At 38.4% G+C, this 21718-nt stretch overlaps 1 protein-coding gene across 4 annotated transcripts in view; it reads left to right on the forward strand.

Annotated features, from left to right (window-relative positions):
* The window catches only part of TBC1D8B (TBC1 domain family member 8B), a 35163-nt gene that overhangs the window by 8983 nt on the left and 4462 nt on the right, over window positions 1–21718 (forward strand). For 2 of the 4 annotated variants that reach the window (XM_054213931.1, XM_054213932.1), the window contains exons 3-14: window positions 3209–3327; window positions 3958–4183; window positions 5116–5356; window positions 6789–6996; window positions 8591–8758; window positions 9677–9826; window positions 12811–12961; window positions 14358–14572; window positions 15022–15139; window positions 15834–16119; window positions 17317–17446; window positions 20749–20847. In XM_054213931.1, the coding sequence (XP_054069906.1) occupies window positions 3209–3327; window positions 3958–4183; window positions 5116–5356; window positions 6789–6996; window positions 8591–8758; window positions 9677–9826; window positions 12811–12961; window positions 14358–14572; window positions 15022–15139; window positions 15834–16119; window positions 17317–17446; window positions 20749–20847 (2111 nt within the window). Of the gene's footprint in view, window positions 1–3208; window positions 3328–3957; window positions 4184–5115; window positions 5357–6788; window positions 6997–8590; window positions 8759–9676; window positions 9827–12810; window positions 12962–14357; window positions 14573–15021; window positions 15140–15833; window positions 16120–17316; window positions 17463–20748; window positions 20848–21718 lie in introns of those variants that run through there. The other 2 variants (XR_008468372.1, XR_008468373.1) reach the window with 2 other exon arrangements.

Raw genomic sequence — 21718 nt, forward strand, 5'->3', positions numbered from 1 at the left:
TGTTATTAATCAGTAGAAAATAGAAATGAAAATTAACCTTGAGAGTAGAGTATATGCTTTTTCCTAGAGCACGCTTTCTGATAGCGTGCATGCATTTATTTTGTTGTGGGTTTTTTTAATTTATTTTAAGTTTTGCAGCTTCTCCTGAAAAACTCTTAATTCCTTTATACAGGCTGCTTAACTTCTGGGTGTCCAAAGAGACCTGCATTCCAAAAGTGGACTCTTTTATTCTTTACATGCATCATTGGTTTTTCTTCTGAGGCATGGTCTTGTCTTTATATTGAAGTAAATTAATATTGTCATGTGATCTAATGCTAAAAAGTCACTGTTGTGGAATTAATCTATTTCTTAGGCTTATTGAAAACTCTGAAAACATCTATAATTACAGTAAAAAAGAACCACGTATTTTAGTTCATTTTTCCATGCTTTTATTTTTTTCATTAGCAGTGTTCTTTAAAGAAACAAGACTCCATCTAGACTTCTCTGGGCTCTGGGCCTTCCTTTTAGTTGCTTGTGGCAAAAGATGAGCTTTGCAGGAAATTCACCATTCTGAAAACACTTACATGTATGAGTAATTCCACTAGTAAGTGCTGTGTTGTTGTTACATTGGACTTTGCTTCATTGCTTCACCTTAAATGAAAAATTGGGCCTCTTGCTGTATTCTCTATACAGTTAGCTACTTTCAAAATACAGATTTGTTCTTTTAGATGTTCAGTTAATCGTTTACACGTTTCTCGCTGTAATCCTAATCTGCTCCTGTTCACATTCTGCAAGGACTTCTCTGAAGGGCAGTAGTCAGTGAGAAAACTGTTTAATAATGATGTAATGTAATCCATTACATGTCACTTTAAAAGGACAGCCTTATAAAGTTGATAGAATTTGAACACTTTGTGAATTGGCAGTGAATAAAATTTTAAGACTACTACTGAAGAACTCAGAACTGATGGTGACAGGCTATCAAAAAGGTACTTTGATAAGTGTGTTGGAAATATACTCTGGGGAATTCTCACGCCATCAGGTCAGCCCTTGGGAAAATACAAAAGGTAATCTTCACCTTAGGATCCAATTTATATCAATTCTGTGCTGCACAAGTATACTTTACAACAAAAGGCTATATAATGTAGTTGTACTTTGTGTTAGAAAACAGATTGTTCCTTCTGTGAAGTGAAGAAATTGAAGAGACTACATTTTGTTCCTGCTGTTACATACTAAGGATCTGAAACGGTGCTCCTAAATCATTTAAATATTTATTTTAAAGTTTCATCTTTATTGTGTCACATCTGTGCCTCTGATTCACACTGTGACTCAAGTAATTGGTCTACATGTGTAGTCTGAGAAAAATAATTAGTTTGCAATTTAATTGCTGTGTTAATTACTCTTCATATAATTTTTTAAAGTGTTGTTGCAAATCCACCCATATTTAGAACAATTTCTATTCATTCCCAAGGCAACTTTAACTAATTCTGTGGAGTCCGTTGAAAGTTGTTTAATTAGTCTTTACAAGGTAAATTGAGAAAAAAGACATTGTTAAAGGTGTGTTCTGGCTTGGGGGTATTGATAGTGTGTGATTACACTGGCTGATTTTAGTTGTGAGCATTCCTGTGGAAGATGAAACTGCCAATTAATTTATATTCTAGAATCCTTTTATTCAAACCTATGTAAATTCTTTCCCTCTCTTTCGCTCTCCCTGCCTCCCACCATCTGATGGGGACTCACCTGTCTTTAAAGAACTGATTCAGTATTGAATTTGCTGGAACCTCTACTGTTGTTTCACTAGTGTCATCTCTGCTTATTACCTGTTACCACTTGCATAATTTGTAATTGAGTATGTGGAAAGAATAAGATGCATTATCATAAGCATTTTGAAGTTGGCCTGCCACATTTCTGTAATTATTAAAGTAGCTGGTGGGTAGGAGTATTCCTTTGTATTTAAAGTAAACCAGTAATCTAAATGTATTTCTGGAAAGTTCAGGTGTGAGAGGTTTTTCTTTGCTATAAAGTTGCAGTGACATCATTCATCCTATAGTAGGGGGTAGCTGTCTGAAACCTAGATTAAAAAGCAGTGTCAAGTAAATAAAGTAACAAGGTTGGCTTCTCTCTAAGGTGTTTGAAAAAGCAGTATTTATATTTTTGGAGCATTTAATTTTATCTTGGCTCTATGGCCTACATTCCTTATGGTTATTGATAACAGGTTTTTTAAGTTATTCCTCCTCTCGCGCATGTGTAATGAAAGGAAAGAAAACAGTCCTTATTCCCGTGTGTTTGAGTCCCAGAGGGTCCAGAAGGAAAAAATACTAATTCTGGTGCCGCCAAACATTGTTTCAAGGATTGTTCACCTTGTATAAATGAGACTTTTTTCCTGCATCAGGAGTTAGTTCTGGTGTATGTTTTCCATATGGGGTGCAGCTGTGCTTCTCACCTCTTGTAGAAGCCTGCAACTGCATGAAAATATGCGTTGTTTGGAATTACAGCATAAGCAGAACTTTATTGTAGGTAGGATGGGGTATTGTTTCCTGAAGGGCAGTTGACTGAGCTTTACTGTGGTTAGAAATACAGTTGATAGTTAGAATGAGATAAAACCATGACCTGTAATGAGCACGAGTAAGTAGCAATTGTTTGTTGTCAGTAACATAAATAGTTGTTTCATGTATCCAAAGATAAGTCTTTGCTACCTTCCTGGTTACGGTGATGTATGCTTTACATCCTTACATTTGTTAGACGGGATTTTGCACAGCAGGTCTAAGTCTTGGAATTCTACTCTGGAAAATGGTGTGACCCAGTGATCACAGCTGAGGATATCAAAGGATCAGATTTCATTTTCTTAGTATGATGAATTTGACCTCACATTTCCCACCTTCTAGACTTAGACTGGGAGCATTCTAACGATGTTGGGACGGTACAGGCTTCATCACTGAGCCACACAATGTTGGCAAAGCTGAGATGTTTCTGGATGTAAAGGGTAGAAATATAGCTGCATAAAGGGCTTGAAAGATAAAAACACAGCAGTGCGCATTTTTAATGTACACCAAATACATTTTTAGTGTATGCAAGAGTTGGACAATCAATTTGAGACTTGTCATTTGGACTTGTGTTTTTAAATTACTCTGTGAATCAGGAATTTGCTAAGTATTCTCTTGATTAATATTTTTAGTGAAATGATTAAAGCCTGTTCTAATTTTAAGTAACACTAACTTTCTCTTTCAATCAGGATCCAGCAGAGAAGAAATAACAGAACACTGGGACTGGTTAGAACACAATGTTATGAAGACTTTATCAGTATTTGATTCAAATGAAGATATTACGAGCTTTGTCCAGGGAAAGATAAGAGTAAGTAATGGGCACATGACATGATTGGGGAAAGCTAAGTATTTTTTTCCTCTAAACGTATGCAAATAATGTGTCGTCTTTAGAATATCAAAGGACAGCATCATAATGGTACGTACTTCTTATTGAGTAGTATGTGCCTGTTAACTTCAACACATGCCATTGTTCCTGTTTATCTGCCTCACAGTTCAGTAAGGTTGGTTGACATATGCTCTTCTTGGTAAATGATACACCAGATGCCTTTAGAGAGTGATCTGAAACTGTTGATAAATTATGTCAGAATAATTTTAGTAATGCCTGGGAAGCATATGGCGTATTTTTGTGAAGGTGCACTTTATGTATGCTAAATATTTAGCCAGGAATTCTTGTGATTAAGTGAGGAAAATATATCTATTTCAGAAGAGGAAGCCTGGGAATGTGTGTCCTGCCTAAGTTGTGTGGGAAACTTGGTGGATGAGTCTGAAATAGCACATTTGGTTTGTGACCTGGGTTTTGATCAGATCCTCAGACTATTCTTCCTGTTCTAAAATTTACTGTCCTGTTAGGAGAATGCTACGCTGTATGTATGCAGGTGCATATATGACACCTACCCACATGGATGCGTATGTAAGGTAACTGGTTCTTTTGTTTTAGGGTTTGATTGCTGAAGAGGGAAAAGGTTCTTTTGTAAAAGAAGAAGATCCTGAGAAGTTTCGTGAAGGTCTTATGAAGTTTGAAAAGTGTTTTGGATTACCGGAGCAGGAGAAGTTGGTTACCTATTACTCATGCAGTTACTGGAAGGGCAGAGTGCCCTGTCAAGGATGGCTTTATCTTAGTACTAACTTCCTTAGTTTTTACTCATTTTTGCTGGGAGCAGAAGGTAAGCAAGCGTCGATACTAAGCCTAATCCCTTCACATTTTACTGTTTATCTTTCAGATTTGGAAGAATTCCTGCTATGTCCTAAGGCAGCTATTTTGCCATGTGAGCAGATGTCAACACAGAATAGAAAAAAACTGCAAACATAAAATACTTTATGGAAATGAATACATTCGTGTAACTTAATGGACAATGTCCATTAGTTTTCTTCCTCTGTATAAGAGAGAAGGCAGACCTGTTGCAGTTGGCTGTAATGAAAAGATGTTGTAATCTTTATTCATGCTGCATATTAATTTGGTCTGTGAGGGTTACAGTTATTTCTTCACACACAGACTTGGTGTTTCACATGGTTGCACTGTGCACTGGTGATAATTGCACATACCTTCTTTTTCCTGTGTAACATTAGTTTGAAATGCCCAAACAAATGCCTCTAATAATGTGTGCTATAACTGTATTTATGTGAAAACTAGAAAGCATAAAGAAAGTAGGATCCTTTCTAAGATACTTCTCATTTGTAGTAGGAAATATCATAGCTATTGGGCACGGTTCCTTTTGCCAATACATGATGGATTTACTTTAAGAAGCCCTATTGGTAAACTGTTGAAGTGAGGTAGCTTATATGATGATGTTTGTTTGCAATTTGCAGTTTCACATGAGTGCAAAAAAAAGGTGATGTAAGCTTGTATTTTCATACATGGTGTGTCTTCAATGTTTTTCTTCCTGTAAAATTCTTTCTAATGGAATTATCTTACAGGAATTGTGAAGAGAGTGTTTTTTGTGCTTGTGAATTTGTAGGCCTTTCCAAGTGGGTTATCATTTAACTGTATTGGTTAATTATATTTTATTAGTGCTGCTGACTACTACTTTTCTTTTTTTAATATGAGGGTAGCAGCTAACAAGAAGTTACTCACATCTGCCTGTATTCGTATTTTCAGTAAAACTTATTATCTCCTGGGATGAAATATCAAAGCTTGAGAAGACTTCCAATGTAATTCTGACAGAGAGCATTCATGTGTGCTCCCGTGGGGAAGATCACTATTTTTCCATGTTTTTGCACATTAGTGAAACATTCCTTCTCATGGAGCAGCTGGCAAACTATGCTGTTAGGAGACTTTTTGACAAGGAGACATTTGAAAATGACCCAGTCCTTCATGATCCTCTGCAGATCACCAAGAGGTAATATGTTACGTAGAGTCTGTCTGCTCGAGGACCAGTACTTTATTAGGCAAAGGGGAAGAGAATGCATGTCTCAAGGAGATCTGTAAATGTCAGCAAAGCTGATGTTCTCTTAAACAAGTGTCTCATTAAAATTTGGGATCAAAGTAACGTGGGGCATTGTAATTTCTTGTTACTTTGCAGTATCAAAAGTCTATACGAAAGCAGGATGTGATCAGACCTTCAGAGCTGGTCTTCAACTATAGGGTTTATAGTAGTTTGAATTTTTAAAAGGTCTTCTAGCAGCATTTAGGATTAGAAAATTAAGAATGAAGCTGCAGTGTCGACAAAGAGATCTGGTGAAGAAGGAGAAAGTGGAGAATAAATCATTTAATAAACATGTGTAAATAATAACTGCATGGCTTTGCTGCCACTGGAGATGGGTGATAAAATCAATGAGTTGCAGATGGGTGCAGTGGGAAAGATGTGTATGTCAGTAACCCGATGGTTAGCATCCCTCATTCTCAAGGAAGGTGTGTGATTATTCCTTGTAGTAATTTTATGGTTTCTCTTCAGTTCTGGTTTCTGTTGAAGCGAATATTGCCTTTTCCTCAGAGAGCTGTCCATATTTGCACTCAAACGTTCAGGTTTTGATCCGTGGAGCACAGCTATTTACTGTGAAAAGTAACCAGGAAAAGCACATCTGTTGTTGGGTAATTTAAATTCACATAAAGGGACTAAAGCTTTGTTGGGAAATGTTACCTGTTTGCAAATCAGAAATTACAATAAAGCATTTTTCTAATAACTCTTCCTACTTCGAGCTCCATGCACCTATGATTTAAGGAAAAAAAAAAAGCTATGTAGTTTTATAGTACACTAGTAATAAAAGCTGTTTTAGGTTGTATTTCCTGGGTAATTGATACCTCAGTTTTGTAGCAGTGCTGGAGAGGGATGTTGCTCTACAACCAAAACATTGCTTCTGGCTGCAGTTCCTGTGAAGAATTAGCCCATGGCAGATGTTTACAACATGTGCTACATTTCTGGCTAATTATTCCTCTGTCAAGCCAGAACTTGTTTTAGGTGTAAGTGCGTATTCTGATGGGTTGGGAAACAGAGCAGATTAGGCTATTAGTATGTTTTCCCGCACTACCTGTAGGCCCTGATCCAGCAAAGTGCTTTACTGTGTAAGAACATGCTTGAATCTATCGCTGTTTAGTGAAGTGTTTAAGTATTTTTTTAGATGGGTGTATATAGATAGCTGTGCTCCTGCCCCTTGTTGCCTCTTCAAGCAAAACATTGAACGCTCCAGATCAGTCCACGGACTGTGGGAGAGCATGATGTTTTACTCTTTTCCCAAGGACTTTTTACCTTTTGTATTTGTAAAGACATTTTAAACTTACATAATTTTTCTTTTCTCTCACCTCCCCTGTTTTTTGTTTTGTTTTTAATCCAGAGGCCTAGAGAGCCGTGCCCACAGTGAGCAGTTTAGTGCATTCTTCAGGCTACCCAAAGAAGAGACCTTGAAAGAAGTTCATGAGTGCTTCTTATGGGTTCCTTTCAGTCATTACAACACCCATGGGAAAATGTGCATTTCAGAAAACTACATCTGCTTTGCTAGCCAGGATGGCAGCCTGTGCAGTGTAATCATTCCATTAAGAGAGGTAATGCAAACTTCGAGTCAGAGCCAGTTATACCAGAGATTTTGCACATGTGTGGTTTAATGCCAGTTTAGCAGATTTTCATTAGGATCTGCTTACTTTACATGATGTCATATGTTTCCCCCTACCTTGGATACTGCATGTAGGAATTCTGTTTGTAGATTTATAGAACTACTTTCATGTTTCATCTTTGTTCCCTATATCCTTTTCCCCTTTTCTATTTACCCTGATTTCTGTAGCTGGATCCAGAATCCAAATTTTGAAATACTTTTTTTTTTTAATTAAAAAGCTTTTGCTTAATTCTTGAAGTTGGGTTACTGAGAGATTCTTAACACATAAAGAATTGTAGAGGGTCTTGAAGACTAGTAATCGCTCTTCTGTGTTTCTTTCTTAGCTCAGTAGTGCTAAAAAAATTCTTTTTGCAGCAATTGAGCAGCGCTGTCTGTTCAAAAGTCTATAGGAAAAATCCATTGACAGTCGTCAGTGAACAAGTATCAGTGCCATTACAGCTGATAGTCTCTACAGACTGAATAAGGACCATCTTGTAAAGGACACAGCATTCATGTTTCTATAGAGTACTACAGCTAGACCGTGGAGTAACTTCTGGGGAAAAAAGCCCTTCCATCCCTCTCTTGACTTCATGTGATCTGGGACATTGCCACATTTCAGTTTCCCAATGTTAAAAGCTTTTCATCAGCACCCAGACATATTTTACAGTAGCCTGAAAATTAACCAGGTTCTATAATTGCTCTAGATGCTCTGTGTACATATTGCCTGACATAAGACACCTGACATAGGGGCGCGAGCTGAGCTAAGTTCAGCAATACCCTTGATGTTCCCCGCCCAGATAAAGCAATTTATTTGATCACCTATAAATAGTCCTGCAAACAATAGAGACTTCCATAACATGTGAAAAACAAGAAGAGGCTGTGTTCAAGGAGCTGACTCTAATTTTATTCTTATGGATCGTCAGGCCCTCGCTATTTTTTCTACAGTACTGCAGAGTTACTTTATTTCAGTGGTCTTTGATCTTTTACCTAGAACATTGTAAAAGCATCAGCAATGGCAGTCAGTCTAGCTATTCATGACTGTCTCACTTGTACTTGCATTATTAAAGTGTGTTAACTGCTCTAATCTGTAACTGTTCTGTCATGGCAATTAAAATCAGCTCCAGCTGTCATGTATTATGACAGCTATCTTTGAAAGGGTATTCTCAGTGGAAAATCATTCTTGTGAAACTTGTTTCATTTGATTACTTGCAAAAGCCATGTTTGGTCTGCTTTTGGATGGTAAGAAAAAAAGTAACAGCTTCGGCAGGTAGAAGGAGGCAAGGTTTTCAAATAAGTTCAGCACTCACAGCTGGGAAAATGTTTTCAAAGATTTTTGGTACTCTTGTCAAAAATCTATCACATAATACTTATTACCTTGTGCCAAAATAGCTGCAGACCACTGAGCTTTAAAGTAGTGAGTTTTTTACTTGTGTTACTGATTCTGCTTGTGTGGGGCTTAATACTACATTTTCATGTATGCAGATTTTCTCTTTTAGAAGTAAGCTGGTAAAATTTCTTGCCTAATTTATGTATCCTTGCTTCCATAGGTCACAGGGGTGGATAAGCCAGATCCAGCCAACAGAGGAGTCAGCATTAGTACCAAAGGAAAAACAGCTTTTCGTTTCACAGAGGTTAGAGATTTCGAACAGCTTGTGGCAAAGCTCAGAATGAAATGCAATGCAACTTCAAGTCCACAACACATCATAAATACAGAGGTAACTGCTCCGTTAATTCTAATTTCTTAGTACCTAGGAATAATGTTGTGTAGTCTTACTCAGAGTTTATGTATCGTTGTCATTGTTTTGCTCTGTAATGCTATACATTCATATTTAAGGATGAATCTAGACATAAGACGGGGAACAACGTCTGCTGGACCTCTAGATTTCAAGTTGTCTAAATTTCTTTTTCTTAAGGGTTAGAAGGCAAAAATGAGTAATAAAAGCAAGATAGTTTGATATCAGCGGAAATCCTCAGCTGATAAGGGTACAGCACAGCCCTGGGAGACCTGAGTGGTAGGGTCTGCTGGTCAGGGGTGTTCCCTTTTAGATTACTTTATTTCAGGTTGTATCTGGATTGTTTTGACATACCATGCTAAGTCATGTACCTCTGGTTTTAAGGTGTGGAAAAATAAATAACTCTGAGCCCGTACGAAAAAGAATGTGTTAAACAATGGTGCTACTGTGAATACATTCGGTTCTGGGTTCTTTTAGTTTGTTTTCCATCAGGATTTGAAAAACAGTCCAGGTTCTAATGCTGGATTTTAAATGCTCTCAGCATTTCTGTATAGTTCAGTGTATGGCTCCATTTAAATTAATGTCTTTCTGCTGACTTCAGTGGTGATGGGTGGTCAGGCCTCCCTAACTGTTACAGTTCTCATTGTTTATATTTCTCCTTTCATAATTAAGTTTTTGGCTGTAGAGATGAATTTTTTTTTCCAGTGCAGCCTCCTGAAAGCCCACCTGTGCAGAGCAGGGATTGCTGGTTTTCATTTATTTTGGAAGTTTGTATCTGGTACCTGTAAGTTAATATAACGAACAATGATGGTCTAGAAGCAAAATGGTTTCTGGCGTCAGCGCCGCTTCTTGAAGGATTGTTTGGCATTTGTAAACACCACTGTTAAATTTTTTTTCAAGGTTGCAGCTAGTTCTGCCTCTGACATTCCGAAGGATTTTGATGCGGGACCATCAAAGATGGGTCAGAGAGATAACAGCAAAACTGTCAGTACAGAAGCCCTAATGACTGTCTACCATCCTCAGGATGCTGAGAATCTAGACTCTAAAATGGTAAGGGATAAAATGACCAACAGTTTTTGGACTCTAATTGGAAAGGACTGAAGTATTTTCAAAATGTATTCCAGCAAGGCTGCTCATTTCCTCTGGGGCTTTGCCAGTCCTCTTTCATCTGCATTTTATGTGTTTGGAGTCCACAGGGTGCTTCTTCATGGCTCCATTCAATTTTCTGCTCATCTTGTTTGATAATGATATGCCTTATCTTCATGGAGCTAATTCCTCCTGCTCTTCCACCCCTCAGGGAAGAGTTGGCTGTTTGTTTTGTGATAGTGAACATGTTTCATATCTATCTGAATTGTCAAGATACAAAGTCGCTACAAACTCTTTGGGGGCAAGGAGAATGTTATCAAGAAATTGACTTAATTTCTTCGTTGTTTCATTCTTTTGCGCTTCTGTCTAACAAAGTCATCCTCTGGAGAATGTTTTTTTTCTTTGGTTTTTTTTCCCAATTGTTTTTTCAGTAGGACATCCTATTTTTGTTTCTTCATAGTGTGTGCAAGAAGATAGAAAGGTTTTATTTTAAAAGGAAGTCTTTCAGCAGTACTGGGTAAATTAAGATATGGAATTTTTGATATTAGAAATGTCAAAAAATAAACACCCTTTAGGCAGGAGAAAAGGCAATCCAGGTTTTTAAGTTCTGCTTTTTTATAGTGTGTTGAACAGAAGTGGACAAAACCTGCTGATCCTTTCAGCACCTTTAATTGCTTTAACAATGTTAAACCTTAACTGCTGCATGCACAGAAAACGTAGTGGCGATGTTCACCTTGTCTCAGCCCTGGAGCCTTGCATGAGTTGGAGCACGTCGGTTGCTTTGCTGCAGAGAAACTGAATTGCGTTTTAGGTGCATAATCAATAGTTTATTAGTAATCTGGTACTTTACAAAGGATCTATTTCACTGTTTCTACTGTCTCCGCCTCCTTCTACGCTGCAGGTCAAATGCCTGTAACTTCAATTTTGTTTGAATGGGGAATTTTTGCCAGCTTCCTTTCTGTGAAGCAGGTTTTACTTATGTGGCTGGTCCTACAGGCATACAGTGTTACCTTCTCTGTTGACAGAAATTGCTTGTTTGTAAAAATGTTCTATCTGCTTGATAAATATTTGATTAAATGTAAAACCTGTATGGGCATAAGTGTTTTCAGCTATTAGTTCCCTCCTTAATGCATCTAAACTTCATTCTCCTGCAAATTTTCGTGATTATTTATTGTCTCCTAGTGCTATTTGGAGCTCATGTAAATAAACTGAGGAAAGATTGAGAAACTGTGGGAGAATAATGTCACTGATGTCATGTCATGCCATCCCTCTGTGTGCTTTCCACCATTTGTAGCTGTTCTGTTCCAAATCTGTCAACTAGTATAATGCAACAAAGCATGATGAATAAAAAAAAAAAGGAAGCAACCTGTTTTGCCTGTTGAGTTACTGAGGGATATTATTTCATCTGTAACAGAGTTAGTACATTTTTTTTGCTGTTAGCAAAGAGCGGTTCATAGACATGTTGAAATCAAAATATGTTAATTTATCAGAGTAATTAAGCAGGTGTCTGTGACAGCGAGCTGACTTTGCAAATAATCACTTGCTTGGTTTCATTGCGCCATCATGGCCAAATATTTTTTCTCACAGTTCATTTGTTAGAGCTCTCAAATTAGCACAGAGAAACCTGCCACCACACATAAGCAATCTGAACCTTCTCTTCACCCCGTCTTTCCTGTTTGTCTTTTCTACTGTTTCCATTCAATTTCATCTTTTTTCCTTCTTTTGTTGATTTACGCTTTATCAAGAAAATGTTACGCTGTTTATCACAAAGCAGCAACAGAAAACAGGATATTTTAAAATTGGCCCAAGTTACAATAAGCAGATTTGTTTGTATGTATGTATCATACAATCATATATATATATATATTTACATGGAAAAAAACCTGAAAAAGAAACTTACAGAGGGAGTTTTAATGTACCTCTATTTTTTTGCCATATGAATTATATGAAATGTTAAATTTGCTTATCTATTATGCTGGCAATGCGTTTTTGGAACACCTCAGGAGGATTACGATGGCAGAAATTGTCTGCACAGCTGCACCTTGCACTGGTTAGCTGTCTTACTGCTTTATCACTGGCCGTTGACTCCCTTTAAGTCCCTTATACTTTGTGGTCCTTTAACAGTAATGTAGTTTTTGCTGATGTGGTTGCAGATCGTTCAATCTAGAGGTTAACAAATAGGGCTGTCTACCTATTGATTTATTTAAAAAAAAAAGTTTAGCAGAATAGTGAACAATAAAACATATCAAATAGATGGTGATGACTTCATTTAAAATGAAAATCCAGCTTGCATACAGTTATTGCTGTTTACGGGTAGGAATCATTCCCAAGTGGGAATTAAGGAAAAAAGTTGAACTTAGGAGTGGCTTGAAAAAGGTGAAAGGGAGTGATTGTTTGCTGTCTTAATGCAGCAACAAGGGGGCTTCAAGTGAAGTTAGAAGGCGGCAGGTTTGTCGAGGTTCAGACAGCAGTTTGCAGGGAAAAATCTGCTGTGTGTTGTTAAGTTCAGAGAGATTGCCTCTGCTGAGCAGGTGCCCGTGCTTCTATTTGCTGGAGGATGGAGGAGGATTTTACAGATGTTTGCTTGTCCTTACTGTCCTGTGGCATTTGCTGTTGGTTTCTGTCAGATGGATACTGGCTTAGATGTACCCTTTGTCTGATCTGGTATAGACGTTCTTGCAATTATATACTTTAAAGACTAGTAGGTCATGCAGGAGCTTGCATTGTGCGCCAAACTTAGACTATGCATAGGTTAGATTTTGCTCTGATTTGCATCAGCATTCATTTCACATATCAATATGGGTGCCAGTGCTGTCATTTCCAGTTCGTATGACTATATCTGAGAGCAAAATTTGGTTCTGTTCTCTGAAACATGAGGAAAATCTTCCAGTCTACTTAATGCCTGTTGTCCAGTCTACTTAATGCTTGTTGTCTTCTGCTTTTCATAGTTGAAAGAAAAAATGAAAGAACAGTCCTGGAACATTCTCTTTGTCGAACGTGGACATGGTGTCAGTATGTTTCGAACAAAGAAGACTCGAGACCTAGTTGTAAGAGGGATCCCGGAGGCATTAAGAGGAGAGCTCTGGCTACTCTTCTCAGGTATTGCATAGCAAGTATAATTGATTCATTTTGTGGACTCTCCTGTATGGTTGTTCCAGTTACTGGCTGAATGTAGTCTGACAAATAATGCTGTTCCCTCTGGCAATTTGTCCAAATCTTTCTGAAGAAAGACACTTCAAAATGATGAACAGGATAATTTTCTCTGTTATTTATATTGCATTGATTCAAACTAAACCTGCATCTGTTTCTTTTACAACAAACTCAATTGAAAAATAAGGAAAAGAATACATGCTGTTCCGGGGGACAGTCGGTTTCAGCAATGCCTCTTTACTTACTAAAAAGAAAAGCATGAATATGGAACTATGTTTCAATTGTTTTGATTTAAGCTTTCTGAGAGGATAGCGTTACCAGACACACAAAAAAAATGTTTTCCTGACAAAGAATTTGGCCCCAGTTATTGGCAGCTCTTTGCTATACGCTCTTGCTTGGTTTAAGAGTGAGATGTACAGGAACTGTGGACTCTCTTACACATGTGGGATCTCTTGACAAAGCTCTCAATGTGCTTTTGTGGCTTTTTTCTGTAGAACACGTCTGTGTCAGAGCACTTCACTTGAGGAAATGGAGGCCCAGGGAATTAAGACAGTGCTTTACAACACCTCTGTGCTCTTTCTATTCCTGTTCACTGAAACACTTAGAGAAGCAGCAGCCATTGACTTGATCAGGGTCATACAAGAAGTCTGTGTCAGATTCAGAAAACGAGCTGCAGATTTTGAGGAACCACCCAGGACCTTATCTGCCAGCTGTACTCACTGTGTTCCCCTGGGCAGAGCTTCCTGCTGTTCCAGAGGATCTGTTTAGTATAACAAATGCCTTTTGTACTCTTCATTCAGCCTACTGCACGGTAGTTCCTTCTGAGGACATACGAACACGGATTTATCTTTGCTAGTGTTCTTTGAACGTTTACATAAGCATTTATGCTTCTGTTACCAGACTGGTATCTCTGTCTTGGAAGGTGTTGACGTTAAATTTATGGAATTAATTAGGTAAATATCAGTCCTTTGCCTAGTTTTTCTAATCTGTTCCCAGCTCTTCAAATGGAAATGTATTATGTTTGCCAGAAAACTTGGGCAAAATTGTAGGTGAAAGGAAGCTTCCTCCTGCCCCCAGTGAAAGAAAAAAGTAAGTAAAAATCAACTTTGTAATGGAAAGTGACTTAGATTTCCTCCAAGCCTTATTTTGTTTTGCTTTTCTGTTTTCATTTCAGAGTAATTCCTTTAATTTCAGTAGAATTACTCTGATACATTACTGCAGTAACATCTGGAGGAGATTCATGAGATACCTCAGTAGTCACCAAAAATTTTTATACAAATTGCAGACAATCACGTGGATACTTTACTGTTGTCCTCTAATACTGTGCAATACAATGTATTGACAGGTGCTGTCAATGATATGGCATCCAACCCTGGTTATTACACTGACTTGGTGGAAAAGTCCTTAGGAACATGCACTTTAGCTACTGATGAAATTGAACGAGATTTACGTCGCTCCTTACCTGAGCATCCTGCTTTTCAAAGTGACACGGGAATTTCTGCACTCAGGAGAGTTCTTACAGCTTATGCATACAGGAATCCCCAAATTGGATATTGTCAGGTACAGCAGTTTTGAGACTGTTAGTGTTGGTTGTCTAAATATTAGTTCATGATGTCAGTATAGTGGCACCTCATAAAATCAATAAATATGTAATGGTTTCTTGCTCAGTGGTTCACTTTGCTTGTTTCATCCCGCTATGTAACATGAGTTTTTACATTGGTCTTGAATTTATTGATAAATGCTGTCGTGTCCACTTCAAATATTCCTTTGCATTCTTACTAGACTTTTAGCACTTAAAATATTTTTATGTAGTTTAAATACTATGCTCTGTATTTAATAATATAGAGGTAAAAGTCTTATACTGGATATGTCTGTAGGTTATCTACACTCTAGCACTCTACAAATGCGCTGTAAAGTGCTTTCAGAAATACAAATTTTAAGAAATTACAACAGTTGTGTTTTTACCATCTTTCCTCATAAATGCTTCCTTTCCTGTTTAAATGTTACAGGCAATGAATATTTTGACATCAGTACTTCTGCTGTACGCTAAAGAGGAGGAAGCATTCTGGCTTTTGGTTGCTGTGTGTGAAAGGATGCTACCGGATTATTTCAATCGTCGAATCATCGGTAACATCCATCTGTCTTTTTATCTATCTAGAATTGAATGTAAAGGATCTGTAAATGATCATTCATTAAGAACAAATGCACGGAATGAGCTGAAGGCTGAACAGTGGAAAGAAGCGGTTGCATTTGGTTTCAGTATTGTGAAGTAGAAAATGGAAGTTACTGAGAACGTCCTGAGACTTCTCCTTAAGCAGGAGTGGACGTGATTTTCAGATATTGTCATCACTCTAGGCATAACTCCTTGGGAAGTAGTCTGTTATACTGTTCTTTTGGAATTATAACTGCAATTCATACTAGCTTAAATAAAGGAAAAAGAGTTACTTTGGTTCAGACTTAATCTTTGATCTCATGAACTCAGTACTTGCATGTGTATAAGCTAGAAGAAAATTGGATGTGAAATTTCTCTCTAATTGCAGAGGGGGTGTATCGGCTGTCAGGAGAATCACTGGAAGTAGCCACGCACTCAGAAAAGTGCTAACATGCTTTATAGCACGGAGCAAGGCTCTGGCCCCATGCACAGAGTGCGCAGGTTCCAGCACAGGGAAGGAAGTCAATGGTGCCATGCAGCTAGGCCTCTCTTTGCTTTTACAACAAACTTGCATTAGGACAGGGGCTTTCTCTCTGGCCGGTGCTCTGAGAAAAGTATGCTTCTCGCTATTAAGATTTGGGTGGTGGTTTTGTTATCCTTTCCCTGCAGGTGCCTTGGTAGATCAGGCAGTGTTTGAAGAGCTCATCAGGGTTCATCTGCCTCAGTTGACAGACCACATGACGGACATGACTTTTTTCTCCTCGGTCTCTCTCTCCTGGTTCCTTACCCTTTTTATCAGTGTGCTGCCTATTGAAAGTGCAGTCAATGTGGTGGACTGTTTCTTCTATGATGGAATAAAGGCAATCTTGCAGCTGGGTCTCGCAGTGCTGGAATACAACATGGAGAAGTTGCTGACTTGTAAGGATGATGCAGAAGCAGTCACTGTTCTTAACAGGTATCAGTGCGACTGTTATTCTTACAGGCTGCGTAGCAGCTGGTATAATTGCAAATGTGCAAGTCATTCTGGGGCAGCTGAGAAGACATCTGGACAAGACTTCCAAAGGCTTCAAAGGAATTAAGTGTTCATCTTGGGCTGAAATTCTGGAAGGGGTGGCTGGAAAGTGTACCCGGAGCCTCTGAAAGTCTCATGCTCCATTAAAGTTCTTCTAAAATCACAGAATCACAGAATGGCAGGGGTTGGAAGGGGCCTCTGGAGATCATCTAGTCCAACCCCCCTGCCAGAGCAGGGTCACCCAGAGCAGGTGGCACAGGAACGCGTCCAGGCGGGTTTGGAGTGTCTCCAGAGACGGAGACTCCACCACCTCTCTGGGCAGCCTGTTCCAGTGCTCTGCCACCCTCAAAGTGAAGAAGTTCCTCCTCACGTTTAGGTGGCATTTTGTGTATTTTAAAGTAAAAGCAATGTGATTTTTGCCTGGAATTTATATCACTTATAGAAGGTGGCTTTCCTTAATAATGAGGTGACACTAAGACTGTTCCAAACAGTTCGGGACTTTTAAATGTTGCATGTTTGAATAGGGCAGGAGCTAGAGTATTAATAAGGAAAATGTAATTTTTATTATGAGACCGTGCAGCCTGGTATTTATTGAAAAACCTAGCTGTACTCATTTAAATATTTAACACTTAAGAAACCTAACAGTAAGAGCACATTTAAAATCTAGAAGTGTGGTGAAATTTTAATTTTCACTTGAATGAAACAAGTTGCGTTTTCACTTGACACCCAAGATTTTGATGATTGTTATGAACTCCTTTTGAGCTCTTGCTTTCAACATTTTATCTGGCTGTAACACTTCTGTTGCACAGTTAATCCAGCCTGCTGCGTGATGGTATATTTAAAAAATTATTACAGTAGTTTGCCTCTCCTCAAGAAAAAGGAAGCTATCAGTCCGTAGATATATGTTCCTCGATGCTGGCAAAGGAATTAGCAGCCTCCATAATGGATCTGTCTTCTCTGGGTAGCCAGTTCCCATGTTTGCATATCTTTGTTACTATTACAGCATATTTGTGCTACACATGCTGATATTCTTTGCTCTTTCCCATTCTCTGCGCACTTTTTCTTTAGTAGATGCTGATGTTATTGTTTTGTTGCGATAAACTGGTTCCTGCTGATTTCTCCTGTGTTTGCTTTGTGCAGATTTTTTGACAGTGTCACTAACAAAGACAGTCCTTTGCCTCCGGCTGTGCAGCAGGGCTCCAACCTCAGCGATACGACGAGTGACCATCCAAAAGTGGACATTACTGATTTGATCCGAGAGTCAAATGAAGTATGTGTTCTTGTGGGTATGTTTTCGCATTGCGTGCAGTGTTTACATTGCATGGGCTACCTTAAAAATAGTGCAGCTGCGTTGTACAAACTAGAGTAGAAAATCTGTCTAGATTGGTAGAAATTGGGTTCAGTATTTTGTTGAGCCTCATTGAAAACTTTAGAGGTTATGGGATAGGTTTGTTTTTGTATTGTTTTGTTTTTTTAACTGCCTGGAATGTGCTTGCTAGGCTGTCCTGAGTGTCCAGGGGTTCCCTAGGTTCATCACAGGTCATGTATTGCCATCTCTCATTCATTTTATTAGTATTTCAACTAAACGTCAAAGTACAGCAGAAATAGCCCTTGCATTTAGTAATTTGAAACTGATTACTGCGCATTGCAGATAGTGGTAACATTTGACATAACAACTCGTGCAGGAAACTGTTTACATGAGTAGTTTCTTGTACGGGTTAAATGCCTGTTTAGAGATGTGTTGGTTAGGAAGACCAGTTATGATCTTTTAGCACTTCCTTTCAATTTGCACTTTTGATTTCTGCAGCATCTAGCTTTGCAGCTCTGTACTAGGGAGGAGATAAGTCTGGCTTCTCCTTCTCCTTTTATCCTCAGATTTTTGTGAGGCATTTCCTTCCTTGGCATGATTTTTGTCAGGGTATTAATCCATTTGTAGATAGGTTTCTGCTCAGCCCACCTGAAGTGAAAGGCAAGTTGAGAGAAGAGATTTGTTCACGTTTTGTTTTTTTCTATTAGCTGGTTTCTTTTATCTATATGATACTTTTTTTTTTTTTTTTTTTGCTTATCTGATTCTCAGTCATAGGTTTCTAATGATAGATCCACAATACATCTCTTTTGGAAAAATGTCCTGGCCTCGACTCAGAAAAGATAAACTAACTATAATTTGTATAATTTAGGAACTATCTCTTTTGCTTTTACTGAGAAGAGGGCATTGCCCTTAGTGGGGTGAACAAAGACAAGAATCAGAAATTCAAGTACTTTTGAAGTGTCTTTATAGCATTGGTCTAATCATATAAAAAGTCTGAAGAGTTCCAAAAAGGAGCAGAATAAAGAACAGAGATGGTAAATAAAGAAACACTGTATGTTGCATTCTGAAGTGTAAGCTGAAGCTTTCATAGAGATGGAATCATTACTGAAAGACAAAGCAAAAGAAACTCCCTTTCTTTTTGCCCTGCCTTTGCAGGCAGGTGACTGGACCAGAGCAATAGCCTCTGATTTGGTATGGCTTTGAACATTGATTTGGGCAGATCCTTGAACCTGAATCTCCCATTTCCAAATTGACAGCCCTGTTTCTAGGCCTGTATCCCCATTTCTATCTTAAAGCCCCTTTTTTGGATGCAAATTTTTCTTTTCAGTTGAAACTGAATTTCTTCAACGCTGGTAAGCGTCACAACCTCTTGTTTGAGTACTGCTGATACTAAGTGAGAGTCAATTTCCTGCTTCCCATTTTGACCAGACAGTTAATTTCAACACAATTCTGATCTGGTGAAGGGTTTTATTTTCGTATCACTGTGGAAGTAAAATAAATTGCAAAATGGGAAGATTGCTGCAATGGGGAGTTGTCATTCTGCAGATAGGTCTAGTTACAGATCATGAATAAATGAACAGAGCTGTTTTGTGATACTGTTGCTTTGCGTGGGTGTTCACAAGGTAAATGAGATTAAGTGAAAAGATACAGAGTTGAATTTTTAAAATTATGATCAGTTTCATGCCTTTATGGGTCAGGCACAAATGCAAGACTCATTCTTCGTCAGTGTAATCAGGTATGAAGAAGTCATGAACTAGTAAATAGAAGAACGTATAACATTTTGTCACATCACACTAATTCAGAGTTAGATTATACATCTTGTTTATATTCTTACTGAGGCCATTGCACAATATCAGTGCCCAGAGGCCACACCAGTGAATGAGTTGCTCAGAGATGCAATTTCTTTCTGCTTCCTCTTTGTTCCAAGTCAGAAGAACGCTGGTAATGGTCTTCACAGGAACATAGACGTACAGTTCTGGAAGAGAACTCCACAGGTCATTCAGTTCAGCTCCCTGTCCAGAACACACTCAGATCATCCTTGAAAAAATATCTAATGTTGTTAAAACACTTCAACAAAAGAGAATCTGCAAAAACTTTAGCCCGTTGCAGGGTGTCTCTACCCTTGTCAGAAAACATCCTAATATCCAGTATAGTTCCTCTTGGATGCTCTATTGGGTGCGCTGTTGAGGATAGTCGACTGCAGTTTTCTCTGCAATTCCTTTTTGCTATTAGGTGGTTGTTGTTGTTGTTCATCACTTACCCTTTTAACTCTAATCTTTTCTAGATTCAACACAACCAGTGTTTCTAACCTTTCCTCAAAGTTTATGTGCTCAGACTCTTTATGGCTGTGTTGCAGTTTTTCATATCTTGTTCAAAGTGCACTGTTGAAAAGGGGAGCAAGATTGCAGAAAAACTTCTGAAAATACTGCCTAGTTTGTTCATTTATCACTCATTTGTTCTCAAAGTTTGTTATTGGAACCAGTTGCGCACATGGTGCGTGGTGATCATGGTTAGGCCATGTCTTCCTTGTTGCATTTGCTGCTGAAGAGTGTCAAAAACCTTACAGAAGTAAAGACGTATCCTGTCCACTGTTTCAGTGCTACACACTAGACTGAATTTCCTCATTAGGAGGAAATTAAATTGATTTGACATGATCTTGATAAAGACTGTTGGCCTGTTTTGATTTATGTGGCTGTTTCTATTTAGATTTTAATTGTTTAATAATTTTTTCCATGATTTCTCTGGGAATTTGTTTCGAGTTTTTGCCTACTATCCCACTTTTCTTTAAAGGTAAATGTATTTATCCTACTCCAATGCTCAGACACCTTCCCTGTCCTTCAGAAATTCCAGGGGTAGCTAGGACTGGTTCAGAAATTACGTCAGCTAATTTCTGAAGTTCACTAGAGTGAACTTCACACCCTGATAACATACACATCTTAGACTTTGTTTCCCTGCAGTAGTCACCATGTGATAGCAGAGTTGGATATAGAGCTGATACACGGTAAAATCCCTTCCTTTGTCTTCCCACACAGTGACCTTTCCAGTTTCGTCTTTCTCCATCACTCTTTGAAACATCTTCCCTTTTAAAAGTTACACTGTTTAGGAGAATGTTAGTGCTCCAATAAATGACTTTTTGCTCAGAGTTTCTGGGATCTTCCTTTGTGTCCGTACCTGTATTGTACTTAGATGCAAGAAAGACAAAAATGCCTGCTTAGATGTGTCTAGCAATAGTTGATTTCATGGAACGACACTTTTCTTCTTAGAGATACGGCGATATTCGATACGAGGATGTTGAGAGCATGCGCTGCAGGAACAGACTTTATGTGATCCAGACGTTAGAAGCTACGACCAAGCAGAATGTGGTGAGTGACTTGGAAGAGCTAAAAAAAGGAAATCTTGTTCCTTTTTGGAAAATTCTGAGAAGAGCTACATTTTCCAGGGCCAAATACATGATTTTATATGCTGAAATCTGGCTTGTCTGCAGGGTTTCTGTTAACTGACGTTTGGGTTTCAGTCTGTGAATCACAGCATGACCTTCTGGTCTTGTTACAAGTAACATCATTGCAGACAACTTCTAAAGGCTGACAATCTGTGAGACTTTGCATTGCGTGGAACAGGCTGACCTGTATGTCTGTCTGCTGTTGTTAAATTGTTAATGCATTTCTCTTGGAAGCATAGGCACTGTAAAATGTCCACAGTGCTACAGTAAAACAATTAATCACCTGCATTTTTACTCGGGGAAGCAATCCCAAATGTCACAGAAGAGATTGCTGTACTGCATTCAACAAGGGTTGCTTTTTGTCTGTGGTGTGTATGGATGTCTGTCATGCGTGCATGGCGTGGTGGCTCTTCAGCTGCCAATATCATCCTCTAAGTTCAGACTCCTGAATGAAGGTGGGGGTTGCAAGGTGTTTCTTGCAACTTTGTTTTCTTCAGTGGCTCATTTCCTATAACTGATGATAATAAAAGTAGTGCTGCTTTCTGTAGTAAATGTGGCTTGTAGTAACTGAGGCTAAATGCTGTTGGTTGTGCTAAGATGATAACTGTTGTATTTCATTTTACCAAACATAAATACTGTGAAGATGGAACCTGGTCTTGTGGCTAACTTTGTTTTAAAAAGCTGTGAACCATAAAAATGAGGATTCAGCTTCGCTGTTGAGAGCTGAACATGTGTTTGCCCATTATAAAAGAAGCTATAGGTTATATCATTATAAATAATTAAGTTTTGTCTCC

Source organism: Rissa tridactyla, chromosome 9 (assembly GCF_028500815.1).
Source record: "Rissa tridactyla isolate bRisTri1 chromosome 9, bRisTri1.patW.cur.20221130, whole genome shotgun sequence".
NCBI lineage: Eukaryota > Metazoa > Chordata > Aves > Charadriiformes > Laridae > Rissa > Rissa tridactyla.